Genomic DNA, 18,063 nt, shown 5'->3' with positions numbered 1-18,063 from the left:
GGCTCACAGTCTAGAAGGGGGAGACAGAGAACAAAACCAAACATTTTAACAAAATAAAATAAATAGAATAGATATGTACAAGTAAAATAAATAAATAAATAAATAGAGTAATAAATATGTACAAACATATATACATATATACAGGTGCTGTGGGGAAGGGAAGGAGGTAAGATGGGGGGATGGAGAGGGGGACGAGGGGGAGAGGAAGGAAGGGGCTCAGTTTGGGAAGGCCTCCTGGAGGAGGTGAGCTCTCAGCAGGGCCTTGAAGGGAGGAAGAGAGCTAGATTGGCGGAGGGGCAGAGGGAGGGCATTCCAGGCCCGGGGGATGACGTGGGCCCGGGGTTGATGGCGGGACAGGCGAGAGCGAGGTACGGTGAGGAGATTAGCAGCAGAGGAGCAGAGGGTGTGGGCTGGGCTGGAGAAGGAGAGAAGGGAGGTGAGGTGGGAGGGGGCGAGGTGATGGACAGCCTTGAAGCCCAAGGTGAGGAGTTTCTGCCTGATGCGCAGATTGATTGGTAGCCACTGGAGGTTTTTGAGGAGGGGAGTAACATGCTCAGAGCATTTCTGGACAAAGAAAATCCGGGCAGCGGCATGAAGTATGAATTGAAGTGGGGAGAGATACGAGGATGGGAGGTCAGAGAGAAGGCTGATGCAGTAGTCCAGACTGGATAGGATGAGAGCTTGAACGAGCAGGGTAGCGGTTTGGATGGAGAGGAATGGGCGAATCTTGGCAATGTTGCGGAGCTGAGACCGGCGGGTTTTGGTGACGGCTTGGATGTGAGGGGTGAATGAGAGAGCGGAGTCGAGGATGACACCAAGGTTGCGGGCTTGTGCGACGGGAAGGATGGTAGCGCCATCAACAGTGATGGGAAAGTCAGGGAGAGGGCAGGGTTTGGGAGGGAAGACAAGGAGTTCAGTCTTGGACATGTTGAGTTTTAGGTGGTGGGCAGACATCCAGATGGAGATGTCCTGAAGGCAGGAGGAGATGTGAGCCTGTAGAGAGGGGGAGAGAGCAGGGGCAGAGATGGAGATCTGGGTGTCATCAGTGTAGAGATGATAGTTGAAGCCGTGGGAGCGAATGAGGTCACCAAGAGAGTGAGTGTAGAGACAGTAGTGTTGTCTACAGCTTTTGAGGAAGTCTAGGAAGATGAGAAGTGCCATTTTGGACCTATTTAGTGGGTGTCAAGCAGATATGTCCTGAAGGCAGGAGGAATTTGAGATTGCAGAGAAGGAGAGGGCTCAGGGTTGGAAAGGGAGATTTGGGAATCATCAACATTCATTCATTCAATCATATTTATTGAGTGCTTACTGTGTGCAGAGCACTGTACTAAGCGCTTGGGAAATACAAGTTGGCAACATATGGAGATGACCCCCACCCAACAGGGGGCTCACAGTCTAGCAGGGGGAGACAGACAACAGAACAAAACATGGGGACAGGTGTCAAGTTGTCAGAACAAATAGAATTAGAGCTAAACGCACATCATTAACAAAATAAATAGAATAGTAAATATGGACAAGTAAAATACAATAATAAATCTGTACAAACATATATACAGGTGCTGTGGGGAGGGGAAGGAGCTAGGCCTGGGGGGGTGGGGAGGAGGCAAGGAAAAAGGGATGGTAGTTGAAACCATAGATGTGAATGAGTTCTCCCAGGGAATGGGTGTAGATGGAGAATGGAAGGGGACCCAGAAATGATCCTTGAGTGACTCCCCTTCCACCTACAGTTAGGGGGTGAGAGGCAGAGGAGGAGTCCACAAAAGAGAATAGAGTAGCCAGAAAGATTAGAGGAAAACCAGGCCTGTAAAGTAGCAGTAAAGCCAAGATTTGATGGGGTTTCCTGGAGAAGGAGAGAATGCTCCTTTGCCAGAGGCAGCTGAGACATCATCATAGGGGATTCATTCATTCAATCATATTTATTGAGCGCTTACTGTGTGCAGAGCACTGTACTAACCGCTTGGGAAGTACAAGTTGGCAACACATAGAGATGGTCCCTACCCTACAACGGGCTCACAGTCTAAAAGGGGGGAGAGAGAAATTAAAACAAGTAAACAGGCATCAGTAGCATCATTATAAATAAATAGAATTATAGATAATTATAGAGAAGCAGCATGGCTCAGTGGAAAGAGCATGGGCTTGGGAGTCAGAGGTTGTGGGTTCTAATCCCAGCTCTGCCACTTATCAGCTGGGTGACTTTGGGCAACTCACTTAACTTCTCTGTGCCTCAGTTACCTCATCTGGAAAATGGGGATTAAAACTGTGAGCCCCATGTGGGACAACCTGATCACCTTGTATCTCCCCCAACATTTAGAACAGTGCTTGGTACATAGTAAGCGCTTAACAAATACCAAAATTATTATCTTTATTATTATAAATATACATCATTAATAAAAATAAATGAAATTATAATAATGAATATGTACTTTCATACAGAAATGCTGTGGGGTGGGGAGGGGGGTAGAGCAAAGGGAGTGAGTCAGGGTGATGAGGAGGGGAGGGGGACCAGATTAGGATGAGGTATTAGGCAAGAAGGAAGGCCATTCCCCTGGTGTGGAAGGGGCAGAATCAACAGTAAGAAGCAGCATGGGTTAGTGGTTAGATTACTGTAAGCGCTTAACAAATACCATTATTATTATTATTACTGACCCGGGATTCAGAAGGTCCTGGGTTCTAATCCCCGCTCCACCACTTCTCTGGGCCTCGGTGACCTCCTCTGGAAAATGGGGATTACAACTGTAATTACACCGTGGGAGAGGGATTGTGACCAGCCAGATTTGCTTGTATCCACCTCAGCTATTAGTTTAGTGCTTGGCACATAGTAAGCGCTTAAAAAACACCACAATAATAAACTTCCTTCTTCTGGTCCAGAACTCCCTCCAACAGACCATCGCTCTCCCCACCTTCAGAGCCTTAGTAAAATCACATCTTCCTCCAAGAAGCCTTCCTCATTTCCCTTACTCCTTCTCCCTTCTGCATCACCTTTGCACTTAGATTTGCCCCCTTTAAACACTTGATGTTCACCCCAAAGCCCTACAGAGAGCTCACCTCCTCCAGGAGGCCTTCCCAGACTGAGCCCCCTTTTTCCTCTCCTCCTCCCCATCCCCCCCCACCCTACCTCCTTCTGCTCCCCCCAGCACCCGTATATATGTTTGTACAGATTTATTACTCTATTTTACTTGTACATATTTGCTACTCTATTTTGTTAATGATGTGTATTTAGCTGTAATTCTATTTGTCCTGACAACTTGATACCTGTCCACATGTTTTGTTTTGTTGTCTGTCTCCCCCTTCTAGACTGAGCCCATTGTTGGGTAGGGACCATCTCTATATTTTGCCAACTTGTACTTCCCAAGTGCTTAGTACAGTGCTCTGCACACAGTAAGCGCTCAATAAATATGATTGAATGAATGAATAAATGATCCCCAACCTCAGCCCCACTGCACTTACATCCATATCTTTAATTTATTTATTTCTGTTAATGTCTGTCTTCCCCTCTAGACTGCAAGCTCACTGTGGACAGGGAATGTGTCCATTATATTATTATATCATACTCTCCCAGGCACTTAGTACGCAGTAAGTGCTCATTATATTTGATTGACTGACTCTTCTGCATCACCCTTGAACTTGGTTTTGTCCCCGTTAAACACTTGACATTCGCTTCATCCTCAACCTCACAATCCTTCTGTAATCTGTAATTTTATGTATATTAACATCTGTCTCCCACTCTAGATTGTAAGCTCCTTATGGGGAGGGAACACTTCTACCACTTCTGTTGTATTAAACTCTCCCAAGTGCTTAGCACAGTGCTCCATATTCAGTAAGCGCTCCATAGATACGATGGATAGATTAAGGTTTAATGCTGTGAGCATGTTTGCCTCAACTTCAGGGAGGTGTTTTAACAATTTAGCTTTGGCTTGACAGGCAAACCTGATGCTTTTCATATCCATCAAACTCACTTTGAAGAAAATCAGTATATCCGAGTGCATCTTGGTGATCTTATTATGCAGGGGAAGCCGATAACGTGCTTTATGCCGAGCCATAAAATGTACGTTTGTCATTTTTGAGGCCGTGAAGGCCTCTCTGGGCATTTTGTTTGGCTTGAATCATGGCTACAGTGATGGGTTTGAAAGGATAATCGTGGCAGGTGTTTCAGTTAGAAAATGTGGTTCTTATAAAATCAGATGAGTCGTAGTAATATGGCACTGTTTATTGTTGTATTGTACTTTCCCAAATGCTTAGTACAGTGCTCTGCACACAGTCAGTGCTCAATAAATATGATTGAATAAACAAATGAAAGAGTAGTTGTGGTTTTGGTTAAGCGCTTATTATATGCCAAGCATTGTACAAAGCACTTGGAGAGGTAGGGAGAAGATATACAGGTTGAACACAGTACGTGTCCCACATGGGCCTCACAGTCTAAGCAGGAGGGAGAACAGGTATTTTACAGGTGAGAAAACTGGAGAACAGAGAATAATAATAATAATAATAATAATAATAATGATAATAATAATAATAATAATGATGATGATGGTATTTGTTAAGCGCTTACTATATACCAAGCACTGTTCTAAATGCTGGGGGATGATGATGATGATGATGGCATTTGTTAAATGCTTACTATGTGCAAAGCACTGTTCTAAGCGCTGGGGAGGATGCAAGGTGATCAGATTGCCCCACGAGGGACTCACAGTCTTCATCCTCATTTTACAGATGAGGTAACTGAGGCACAGGGAAGTTAAGTGACTTGCCCAAAGTCACACGGGGGAATACAAGGTGATCAAGTTGTCCCACGTGGAGCTCACAGTCTTAATCCCCGTTTTACAGATGAGGTAACTGAGGCACAGAGAAGTGAAGTGACTTAAATCACAGCTTACTATTGATGGACCTGGAATTTGAACCCATGTCCTCTGACTCCAAAGCCCGGGCTCTTTCCACGGAGCCACGCCAGAAGTGAAGTGACTTGCCCAAGGTCACACAGCAGCCGAGTGGCGGAACCAAGATTAGAACCTAAATCCTCTGACTCCTAGTCCCGGGCTCGCTCCACTAGGACATGGTCGTAATATTTATTAAGTACCCACTTGATGCAGTGCAGAATACTGGGAGCTTGGAAAGTACAGGGTAGTGAGGTGACATGTTCCCACAAGGAGTTTACACCCTAAAAATAACAATGATTATCCTTATTGAGGTAATTGTTAAATGCTCACGTGTGCTAAGCACTGGGGTAGATGTGAAGCTTTTTGTGGACAGGGAATGTGTCTGTCATATTGTACGCTTAGTATGGTGCTCTGTGCATAGAAAGCACTCAATGAATACGTTTGAATGAATGAGTGAAGTCATTCATTCATTCATTCAATCGTATTTAGTGAGCACTTACTGTGTGCAGAGCACTGTACTAAGCCCTTGGAAAGTACAGTTGGGCAACATATAGAGACGGTCCCTACCCAACAATGGACTCAAAGTCTAGAAGGGGGAGACAGACAACAAAAGAAAACAAGCAGACAGGTGTCAATAACATCAGAATAAATAGAATTATAGCTATATACACATCATTAATAAAATAGAGTAAGAAATATGTACAAATATACACAAGAGCTGTGGGGAGGGGGAGGAGGTAGAGCAGAGGGAGGGAGGGGGGAGATGGGGAGGGGAGGAGGAGGAGAGGAAAAGGGAGGCTCAGTCTGGGAAGGCCTCCTGGAGGAGGTGAGCTCTCAGTAAGGGTTTGAAGGGAGGAAGAGAGCTAGTTTGGCGGATGTGTGGAGGGAGGGCACTCCCGGCCAGAGGTAGGATGTAGGCCGGGGGTTGATGGTGGGACAGGCAAGAAGGAGGTACAGTGAGGAGGTGAGCGGCAGCAGAGGAGCGGAGGGTGCGGGCTGCGGAGGGTGCGGGCTGGGCTGGAGAAGGAGAGAAGGGAGGGGAGGTAGGAGGGGGCGAGGGGACGGACAGCCTTGAAGTCGAGAGTGAGGAGTTTTTGCTTGATTCGTAGGTTGACAGGCAACCACTGGAGATTTTTGAGGAGAGGAGTAACATACCCAGAGCATTTCTGTACATGACCAGAGCATTTCTATAGAAAGAGAATCTGGGCAGCAGAATGAAGTGGGGCGAGACTGGAGTTTGGGAGGTCAGAAAGGAGGCTGATGCAGTAATCCAGTCGGGATAGGATGAGTGACAAGGTAGCAGTTTGGATGGAGAACAAGGGGCAGATCTTAGTGAATACAATCCAATATGACCCAATCTCTGTCCCACATGGGGCTCCATGGGAGAAAAATATCAAGTACTTTTAGACTGTGAGCCCACTGTTGGGTAGGGACTGTCTCTATATGTTGCCAACTTGTACTTCCCAAGCGGTTAGTACAGTGCTCTGCACACAGTAAGCACTCAATAAATGCGATTGATGATGATGATGATGAAGTACGTTGACTAATAATAATAATGACAATTGTGGTATTTGTTTAGTGTTTTTACTATGTGCCAGGCACTGTACTAAGCTCTTGTGGGGGAGGATAGAGAAGCAGCATGACTTAATTAGAGAAGCAGCGTGGCTTAGTGGCAAGAGCCCGGGCTTGCTAGTCAGAGGACTTAGGTCCTAAACCCAGCTCCGCAACTTAACTTCTCTGAGCCTCAGTGACCTCATCTGTAAAATGGGGATTAAAAGTGTCAGCCCTACGTGATTACCCTGTATCTATTCCAGCACTTAGAACGGTGCTTGGCGCATAATAAGAACTTAACAAATACCATGATTATAATTATTATTATTACAAACAAATTGGGTTAGACACTGTCCCCGTCCCACGTGGGACTCACAGTCTCAACCACCATTTTACAGATGAGGCAACCTAGCCGAGGCCCAGAGAAATAAAGTGACTTGCCCTAGGTCACACAGCAGACAAGTGGCGGAAATGGAATTAGAACCCATGACCTTCTGACTTCCAATCCTGTGATCTATCCACTACAGTATGCTGCTTCTCCTAGTCCACTCAAAATAATAATGATGGTATTTGTTAAGCACTTACTATGTGCGAAGCACTGTTCTAAGTGCAGAAAGCGCTTAGTACATTGCTCTGCATACACTAGGTGCTCAATAAATACGATTGAATGAATGAACATATTTGATATTCTTATATATCCTCTCTCCATTTCCTGCCTTGTCTACATGTTTGCAACCAGATCTTTGGTATATATGTATGCAGGAAATGGAGAGAAACAGGACACATACGAATATCAAATATGTTCATTCATTAAATCATATTTATTGAGCACCTAGTTTATGCAAAGCAATGTACTAAGCACTTTCAGCACTTACAACCTGTCACATTATTCAGGAGACCCATTCAGCCTGCTTCTAAATAATAATAATAATTGTGGTATTTGTTAAGCGCTTACTACGTGCCAGGCACTGTTCTAAGGGGTGGGTTAGATGCGAGTTAATCAGGTTGGACACTCCAGGGGAGCAAATTGAGCTGCGAGTTTGAAGACGATATTTATAACTCCCTTGCTCTCCCGGCAGGTCATCAGACTACGGGACATCATATACCAAACTGAATCTGCAGCCAGGGATCGCCGCCGTCATCGACAATTTCTATATCTGTCCCACGAACAAAAGAAAGGTAGGCTCCGCGTCCTCTCATTACTCTGCCTCGGGGCTAATATCTCCCTGCAGGAATCCGCCACGGATGTTAGAGATGTTAGATGTTTGTTAGAGACATCATTTACTTGTCCAAGTTCAAGGGCTTGTTGTGTCATTCCGATTTTAGATTCCATTTGTATGTCCAGAGCTTTTTGGGTTGTTTTCTCTTCTAGGAAGTTGGCTTGTTAAGATGGTTTCAAAACAAATTGCTTTTTTGAAAGCAAATTTCTTGGCCTTTTTATCCGTATCTGGAAGATGAGGGAATTGAATATGCATATCATTTATAACGTCTAAATTCTTATTTTGACTGTGTGCTGGGTGTGTTCTCGAGAAAGTGTAGATGTGGAGATTAAAATGAACAGGCAACTATATGGTTTTGTTATTCTTTGAATTTTATCCCTGAGTGGATGAAGTTGTTAGTAACTGTGTGTGGATGTAATACCCAATTGGAGTACTCCAAATATTGTTCTTAAGCTAACACACATTCTCTTAAATTTACCTATCTTTGGTTTATTCATCTGCAACAGCTGACAGCTGAACAGTAGAAGAAAGCATAGACAACTGATACTGTATTCACTAGCATAATCTCCTCCCAGCATAATTTCACCTCACCTCAAATTTTTGAGGGAAATTAAAGTTGATTTTTCTAAGCAGAGGAAGAAGTCCATCTTAAAAAGAAGTGTAGGATCCGAACGTCATGGAGTTAGGCTCGTCAATATATACCGATTCCAATTTAGGAAGATAAGAAGATGGAGAGGGAATAGTTGCGGTAATTCATCGAGCGAGGAAATGGGAGTGTGCAATGGAAAAAGAAGTGCCCTCATATCTTTCTCTTCCTTCTCCCCTCCTTTTTCTCTTCTGTATTTTTTCTCTTGCCTTCCGCACTGCACATTGTTAGACTTAATTCCCCTAATAATAGCCCCGCCCCGATTTTAGGAGTTGGAAATACAATGCCTTGAAGTGGGGCCATTATGCGAGTCAATACAGTTGACTAACACAATCCATTCAGCTACTCTACCTCGAGATGATAAAGTCCGAACTTTACCGAGTGGATCTGTGGCACAGCAAATCCATCAGTTGCCTGAGATGATGAACAGTAGTTTTTAACCGAATCACGAGCCAAGGTCCAAGATTGAGAAGCTCTAGTTTATGCTTAAATCATGTTATGTTTCACGTTTATGACCATCCCTGATTGCAACTGAACCTTGAGTCCCTAACTCTGCCAAGCAGGTCAAGGCAGATTGAGGAAGGAAGGATTTCTTCTTCTTCATACTTCTCTGTTGATCAATCACCGGTATTTGTTGAGCGCATCCTGTTTATACTGTACTAAATGCTGGGAGAGTACAATAAAACCAAATTAGCCGACGTGTTCCTTGACCGTAATGAGCTTTACAGGGAGATTTGCTGTGGATGTGTCTACCAGCTCTACTGTACTGTACTCTGCCAAGTGCTTAGTACAGTGCTCTGCACATGGTAATTGCTCAATAAAAACCATTGACTGATTCTGCAGAGGATGGGTTTTCACAGAAGAATGGTGATTCAGCTTCTCTTCGTGCAGTCTTTTTTAGCTGAGATTATTGGAGGCTTCTCGCTAATGCTGAGTCTGGCCTGAGGTGAGCTATTAGTAAAGGGTAAAGTAAATGGTATTTGTTAAGTGCTTGCTATAAGTCAAGCACTGTTCTAAGCACTGGGGTAGATACAAGCTAATCAGGTCAGACACAGTCTAGGGTTTACAGTCTTCATCCCCATTTTACGGATGAAGTCTCTGAGGCCCAGAAAAGTGACTTGCTGCGTGACCTTGGTCAAGTCACTTCACTTCTCGGTGCCTCAGTGATGATGATGGCATTTATTAAGCACTTACTATGTGCAAAGCACTGTTCTAAACGCTGGGGAGGTTACAAGGTGATCAGGTTGTCCCACGGGGGGCTCACAGTCTTAATCCCCATTTTACAGATGAGGTAACTGTGGCACAGAGAAGTTAAGTGACTTGCCCAAAGTCACCCAGCTGACAATTGGCGGGGGCTGGGATTTGAACCCATGACCTCTGACTCCAAAGCCCGTGCTCTTTCCACTGAGCCACGCTGCTTCTCGACTTTTCCAGTGACTTCATCTGGAAAATGGAGATTGAGACTGTGAGCCCCACACGGGACAGGGACTGTGTCCAACCTGATTTGCTTGTATCCATCCTAGAGCTTAGTACAGTGTCTGGCACGTAGGAAGTGCTTAACAAATACTTTAATTATAGTTCCAGGCTAGAGGGAGGACGTGGGCGAGAGGTGGGCAGTGAGATAGACGAGGTGGAGGTACAGTGAGAAGGTTAGCACTAGAGGAACAAAATGTGCCATCTGGGTTGTCTGTTCTAAGTGCTGGGGGGGATACAAGGCGATCAAGGTTGTCCCATGGGGGGCTCACAGTCTTAATCCCCATTTTATAGATGAGAGAACTGAGGCCCAGAGAAGTTAAGTGACTTTCCCAAGGTCACACAGCTGACAAGTGGTGGAGCTGGGATTCGAACCCATGACCTCTGGCTCCCAAGCCTGTGCTCTTTGCACTGAGCCACGCAGAATAGCGAGGTGAGGTACGAGGGGGCAAGGTGGCGGCTTTAAACCGGTGACGGCTTTAAAACCGACAGTGAGGAGTTTCTGTTTGATAGAGGAGGTGGTTCGGCATCCACTAGAGGTTTTGGAGGCGTGGGGAGATGTAGGCTGAATATTTTTCTTAGAAAACTGATCTGGGTAGCAGAGTAAAGTAAGGAATGGAGGGAAGAGAGAGGCAGGAAGGAGGGAGATCAGCAAGGAGGCTGATGCAGTAGTCGAGGTGGGAAAGTTAGCCCACTGTTGGGTTGGGACCGTCTCTATATGTTGCCGACTTGTACTTCCCAGGCGCTTAGTACAGTGCTCTGCACACAGTAAGCGCTCAATAAATACCATTGAATGAATGGAAGGATAAGTGCTTGGACCAGTATGGTAACAGTTTGGAGGGAGAAGGGGCTAATTCTCATGATAACAATGATGATGATAATAATGACAATAATAATAGTATTTGTGGTATTTAAGTACTTATTATATGTCCTCTAGGCTGTAAACTCGTGATCACTGTTTATTGTTGTGTTTAACTCTCCCAAGCACTTAGTACAGTGCTCTGCACACACTAAGCTCTCAATAAATATGATAGAATGAATAAATATGCCAAGCACTCTACCGGGGAAGTTACAGTACTTCCCCACAGTTACTGGGGGAAGCAGCCTGGCTCAGTGGAAAGAGCGTGGGCTTGAGAGTAAGAGGTCATGGGTTCGAATCCCGGCTCTGCCACTTGTCAGCTGTGTGACCTTGGGCAAGCCACTTAACTTCTCTGTGCCCCAGTTACCTCATCTGTAAAAGGGGGCTTAAGACTGTGAGCCCCAAGTGGGACAACCTGATCAGCTTGTATCCCCCCCGCAGCACTTAGAACAGTGCTTTGCACATAGTAAGCACTCAACAAATACTACCATTGTTATTATTATTATTATTATTGTTATTATTACAGGACACAGGATCATCATCTCATGAGAAGCAGCACAGCGTAGTGGATAAAGCTTGGGCCTGGGAATCAGAAGGTCATAGGTTCAAATCCCGGCCTTGCCACTTGTCTGATATGTGACCCTGGGCAAGTCACTTCACTTCTCGGGGCTTCAGTTCCCTCACCTGTAAAATGGGGATTGAGAGTGTGTACCCCACATGGGGCAGGGACTGAGACCTACCCTCTTCTCTCCATCCCCCCACACCCAACCTCCTTCCCCTCCCCGCAGCACTTGTATATATTTATACAGATTTATTACTCTATTTATTTTACTTGTACATATTTACTATTCTATTTATTTTGTTAATGGTGAGCATGTAGCTATAATTATATTTGTTCTGATGATTTTGACACCTGTCTACATGTTCTGTTTTGTTGTCTGTCTCCCCCTTCTAGACTGTGAGCCCATTGTTGGGTAGGGACCGTCTCTATATGTTGCCAACTTGTACTTCCCAAACGCTTAGTACAGTGCTCTGCACACCGTCAGTGCTCAGTAAATATGAATGAATTGTTGGATAGGGACCGTCTCTATATGTTGCCGACTTGTACTTCCCAAACGCTTAGTACAGTGCTCTGCACACTCAACAAAGTGCTTAATAAATACGACTGAATGAATGAGTGAATGAATGAACCCGGTTTACTTTCATCCATCATCATCATCATCAATCGTATTTATTGAGCGCTTACTATGTGCAGAGCACTGTACTAAGCGCCTGGGAAGTACAAATTGGCAACATCTACCCCAGTGCTTGGTACAGTGACTCTCATATAGTAATCGCTTAACAAATTATTATTGTTATTATTATTATTGTTATTTTTATTATTACATGGAGCTCACAGAGTAACTCAGAGGGAGAACAGATTTTGAAATCTGGAAGGGAGGGACTGGTAGAGAGAGAAGAAGGGAAAACTGGATAGACAGCTCCCAAATAACTCACATAGAATGGAGCATTTAGCACGTGAGAAATTAAACTGGCGGTATGTGTGGTTTGGTGGCTTTAGTTATTTTAGTTATTTAGTTATTTAGTTTAGTTACTTTCAATAATCTAGCAAATGCTTTCCAACTGCAACCTTGCCGACCTCCTGTGATGTAGCATGGATCTTGAGAGAACTAACTGAGGGAGAACTGGCCACATCTTTAAGAATCAAATCTGGATACCCAACTAATTAGGGAAGAGTGGCACACTAGGGCAATGTAAGGGCCATTTAAGATGTTAAATAACCATTTAGAACTTCATAGTTAATTGCTAATTCCTTTACTCATGGCACATTTTCACTCTCAACTACCCCTCCTGCCATCTCAGTGGTTGCAATTAGCTCTTAATAATATGCCGCCAGAGATGAGAAAATAATCCCCGAGCCTGTCTCTGTCTTTAGTGCGGGAGTCGCTGCGTACGCAGAAGAGCGGTTGGAATCTGCAGAGATCTTCTAGACTGTAAACCCGCTGTTGGGTAGGGACCGTCTCTATATGTTGCCAACTTGTACTTCCCAAGTGCTTAGTACAGTGCTCTGCACACAGTAAGTGCTCAATAAATATGATTGATTGATTGATTGATCCAACCTGATGGTGGAGAAATAATAATAATAATAATGTTGGTGTTTGTTAAGTGCTTACTATGGGCCAAGCACTGTTCTAAGCACTGGGGGGGATAGAAGGTAATCAAGGTTGTCCCACGGGGGCCTCACAATCTTAATCCCCAGTTTACAGATGAGGGCCCTGAGGCACAGAGAATAATAATAATGATGATGGCATTTATTAAGCACTTACTATGTGCAAAGCACTGTTCTAAGCGCTGGGGAGGTTACAAGGTGATCAGGTTGTCCCACGTGGGGCTCACAGTCTTAATCCCCATTATACAGATGAGGGAACTGAGGCACAGAAAAGATAAATGACTTGCCCAAAGTCACACAGCTGAGAAGGGGCAGAGCTGGGATTAGAACCCACGGCCTCCGACTCCCAAGCCCGGGCTCTTTCCACTGAACCACACTGCTTTATTTATTTATTTATTTTACTTGTACATATTTATTCTATTTATTTTATTTTGTTAGTATGTTTGGTTTTGTTCTCTGTCTCCCCCTTTTAGACTGTGAGCCCACTGTTGGATAGGGACTGTCTCTATATGTTGCCAACTTGTACTTCCCAAGCGCTTAGTACAGTGCTCTGCACACAGTAAGCGCTCAATAAATACGACTGATTGATTGATTGATTGATTCCCCAGAAGCTGCCTGAACTTCAAGTGCTAGCTTTTCACTTTTCCAAAAGCACCTCTGAGCATAATTATGGTAAGTGTTAAGCGCTCACTATGTGCCAAGCACTGTTAGAAGCACTGGGGTAGATACAGGTAATCGGGTTGGACACAGTCCCTGTCCTACATGGGGCTCACAGTCTCAATCCCCTTTTTACAGATGAGGCAACTGAGGCGCAGAGAAAGGAGGTGACTTGTCCAGGGTCACACAACAGACAAGTAGCATGGCTGGAATTAGAACCCATGACCTTCTGACTCCCAGGCTATTGCTCTATCAATCAATCAATCAATCAATCATATTTTCTGAGCACTTATTGTGTGCAGAGCACTGTACTAAGCGCTTGGGAAGTACAGGTTGGCAACATATAGAGATGGTCCCTACCCAACAGTGGGCTCACAGTCTAGAAGGGGGAGACAGAGAACAAAACCAAGCATATTAACAAAATGAAAGAAATAGAATAGATATGTACAAGTAAAATAAATAAATAGAGTAATAAATATGTACAAACATATATACGGGTGCTGTGGGGAAGGGAAGGAAGTAAGGCGGGGGGGAATGGAGAGGGGGAGGAGGGCGAGATAGGCCACGCTGGTTCTGGAAATAACGAGAGCAAAGTTTTTTATCCTGGTCACATGAAACGATCCACTCTGGCTCAAGGAGCAGATTATTCATATTAATTCCTGTTTGCTTGCTTTGATGTGTATATATCTATAATTCTATTTATTTCTATTTATGCTATTGATGCCTGTTTACTTGTTTTGATGTCTGTCTCCCCTCTTCTAGACGGTAATCCCATTGTGGGCAGGGATTGTCTCTATTGCTGAATTGTACTTTCCAAGTGCTTAGTACAGTGCTCTACACACAGTAAGCACTCAATAAATAATATTGAATGAATGAATAAATGAATGAACGAATTATTTTCACGTCTAAAAAGAAGAGATCTCTTTCCTTAACAGATATGCAGTTTACCCTGCAACCATGAGGTTGTTTCTGGTCGTGTTTTTTCCAGTTAGAAGAAAATACTATTCATTCATTCATTCAATTGTATTTATTGAGCACTTACTGTGTGCAGAGCACTGTACTAAGCGCTTGGGAAGTACAAGTTGGTAACATATAGAGACGGTTCCTACCCAACAACGGGCTCACAGTCTAGAAGGGGGAGACAGACGGACAACAAAAAAACAACATGTGGGCAGGTGTCAAGTCGTCAGAATAGATAGAGTTAAGTCGTCAGAATAGATAGAATTATAGTCAAATGCACATCATTAACAAAATAAATAGAATAGTACTACATCGTAAGACATTTAGGAAGTGCAGTGTAGACAGTTTTTTTTCAAATGGAATTTTTTAAGTGCTTGCTCTGTGCTAGGCACTGTACTAACAGCTGGGGTAGATACAAGATAATTAATTTGGTCACATTCCTTTCCCACACGGGGCTCACAGCTTTTAATCCCGATTTTTACAGGTGAGGGAACTGTGGCTCAGAGTGGTTAGATGATTTGTCCACGATCACACGGTAGAAAAATGGCAGAGAACCCAGGTGCTTTGTCGCCCCGGTATCCATCCACTATCCCACACTGCTTCCCGCTGCTTATCATGCTGCACCCTGAGTGGTCTTTTTACAGAATCTTTGGTGAGCAGTTGAAAATCGTCAGAGGTGTATTTCGGTCTTGATGTGGGTCTGATCAGACAACAAAGTCCAGGCGAGCTGAGAATCAAACAGAAACTGGTGGAAAAAAGGAGGTTTTGATCCTTAACATTATGGATTTCTGCTTAATGGACTCAGCCTGCACATGGAAAGAGTTCCGTGTGGAGAGCCCAGGTTTCATCCACCTGTTTTAAATGGAAGCGTTTCTGGAAAAGGACCAGCCTTAAACCATTAAGCCTCTTTTCTTCTCATCATCATCATCATCATCAATCGTATTTATTGAGCGCTTACTGTGTGCAGAGCACTGTACTAAGTGCTTGGGAAGTACAAATTGGCAACATATAGAGACAGTCCATATATATATATATATATATATATATATATATATAAAATATAATATATATACAGGTGTGTGTATAGATATATATATATATACATATATATATATAAACATATATACATATATTCTCCCACTCCCTTCTGCGTCACCCTGACTTGCTCCCTTTATTCATTCCCCCCCGCTAGCCCCACACCACTTATGTCCATATCTGTCATTTAATAATAATAACAATAATGGTATTTGTTAAGTGCTATGTGCCAAGCATCGTTCAAAGTGCTGGGGTAAACGCAAGGTAATCAGATTGTCCCACGTGGGGCTCACAGTCTCAATCCCCGTTTTACAGATGAGGTAACTGAGGCACAGAGAATCAATCAATCAATCAATCGTATTTATTGAGCTCTTACTGTGTGCAGAGCACTGTACTAAGCACTTGGGAAGTACAAGTTGGCAACATATAGAGACAGTCCCTACCCAACAGTGGGCTCACAGTCTAGAAGTGAAGTGATTCACCCAAGGTCACACAGCGGACAAGTGGCGAAATGGGATTAGAACCCACGACCTCTGATTCCCAATCCCGGGTTCTTGCCACTAGGCCAAACTGCTCCTCTTTATTTATTTCATTCATTTATTTCTCTTCATGTCTGTCTCCCCCTGTAGACTGTAAGCTTGTTGTGGTTGGGGGATGTGTCAGTTTATTGTTGTATTGTTCTCTCCCAAGCGCTTAGTACAGTGCTCTGCACACAGTAAGCATTCAGTAAATATGATGGAATGAAGAAATGAATGAATGAATGAATTGTCACAGGGGAAGTTTTAACAAGCTCGAAGACACTGTATTTTCTAAACTGTAAGTTTGCTGAGGGCAGGGAAGGGGCCTGCTAATTCTGTTGTAATGCACTCTGTCCAACCCGATTTGCTTGTATCCACCCCAGCGCTTAGTACAGTGCCTGGTACATAGTAAGTGCTCAACAAATACCATAATAATTATTATTGTTATTATTACCCTCCCAAGGGCTTAGAGAAGCAGTATTTCTTACTTGATAGCTGGGATTCAGGGGTTCTAATCCCGGCTCTGACACTTGTCTGCTGTGTGATCTTCGGCATGTCACTCAACATCTCTGTGCCACAGTTCCCTCATCTGTAAAATGAGGATTAAGACTGTGAGCCCCACGTGGGACAGGGACTGTGTCCATCCTGATTATCTTGTATCTACCCCAGTGTTTAGAACAGTGCTTGGTGGCACATGGTAAGTGCTGAGCAAAAACCGTAATTAATATCATTGGTATTATTATTACAGGGTTCTGCACATAGTAAGTGCTCAATAAATATCATTAATTGATTGTTTGATCCCTCTTCAAATCTCTGAACTCAATCAATCAATTAATCATACTTATCAAATGCTTACTGTGTGCAGAGCACTGTACTAGGCTCTTGGGGGTAGCCAGTAATAATAATAATGATGGCATTTATTAAGCGCTTACTATGTGCAAAGCACTGTTCTAAGTGCTGGGGAGGATACAAGGTGATCAGGTTGTCCCACGGGAGGCTCACAGTCTTAATCCCCATTTTACAGATGAGGTAACTGAGGCCCAGAGAAGTTAAGTGACTTGCCCAAGGTCACACAGCAGACATGTGGTGGAGCCGGGATTTGAACCCATGACTTCTGACTCCAGAGCCCGTGCTCTTTCCACTGAGCCACGCTGCTTCTCAATATAACTAATGTCACAATACTGTGCTCGTATGAAAGTACAACACAAAGAAGTAACGTGTTCCCTGCCCACAGATGGTGTAGTGGATTCATTCACTCATTCATTCAATCGTATTTATTGAGCACTTGCTGTGTGCAGAGCACTGTACTAAGCGCTTGGGAAGTACAAGTCGGCAACATATAGAGACGGTCCCTACCCAACAACGGGTTCACAGTCTAGAAGATAGAACCTGGGCTTGGGAATCAGCAGATCAAGGCTTCTAATCCTGCTCTGCCTCTTGTTTGTTGTGTGACCTTGGGCAAGTCACTTCACTTCTCTGTTCCTCAGTCCCTCATCTGTAAAATGGGGATTGCGACTCGGAGCCCCACATGGGACAAGGACTGTGACCAACTCGATTCGATTATATCCACCCCGGCATTTATTACAGCTCCTGGCATACAGTAAGCACTCAACAGAAGCAGCGTGGCTCAGTGGAAAGAGCCTGGGCTTTGGAGTCAGAGGTCACGGGTTCAAATTCCGGCTCTGCCAGTTGTCAGCTGTGTGACTTTGGGCAAGTCATTTAACGTCTCTGTGCCTCAGTTACCTCATCTGTAAAATGGGGATTAAGACTGTGAGCCCCCTGTGGGACAACCTGATCACCTTGTAACCTCCCCAGTGCTTAGAACAGTGCTCTGCACATAGTAAGTGCTTAATAAATGCCATTATTATTATTATTCTAATTATTACAGTTCTATTCTCCCTCTAAATTAGACTAGGAGCCCCATGTGAGATCTGATGATCTTCATGCATTCAATCCTATTTTTTGAACAATTACTGCGTGCAGAGCGCTGTACTAAGGTCTCAAGAGAGTACAATCTAACAGGGTCGGTAGGTACGTTCCCTGCCCACAGTGAGCTTACACTTCTGTCTGCTTAGAGGTATTTAGGCATTTATTGAGCAC

General features: G+C 44.1%; 1 protein-coding gene across 4 annotated transcripts in view; it reads left to right on the top strand.

Moving 5' to 3' along the window:
• Positions 1-18,063, top strand: part of SORCS2 (sortilin related VPS10 domain containing receptor 2) — a 1,193,773-nt gene that overhangs the window by 659,187 nt on the left and 516,523 nt on the right. For all 4 annotated transcript variants that reach the window (XM_038745537.1, XM_038745536.1, XM_038745535.1 and 1 more), the window contains exon 3: positions 7,505-7,604. In XM_038745537.1, coding sequence (XP_038601465.1) covers positions 7,505-7,604 — 100 coding nt within the window. The remainder of the gene's footprint in view (positions 1-7,504; positions 7,605-18,063) is intronic.

This window comes from Tachyglossus aculeatus, chromosome 4 (genome assembly GCF_015852505.1).
Source record: "Tachyglossus aculeatus isolate mTacAcu1 chromosome 4, mTacAcu1.pri, whole genome shotgun sequence".
In the NCBI taxonomy this organism is placed as follows: Eukaryota; Metazoa; Chordata; class Mammalia; order Monotremata; family Tachyglossidae; genus Tachyglossus; species Tachyglossus aculeatus.
The sequence above is the reverse complement of the archived record's forward strand: the minus strand, read 5'-3'. Positions and strand labels throughout refer to the sequence as shown.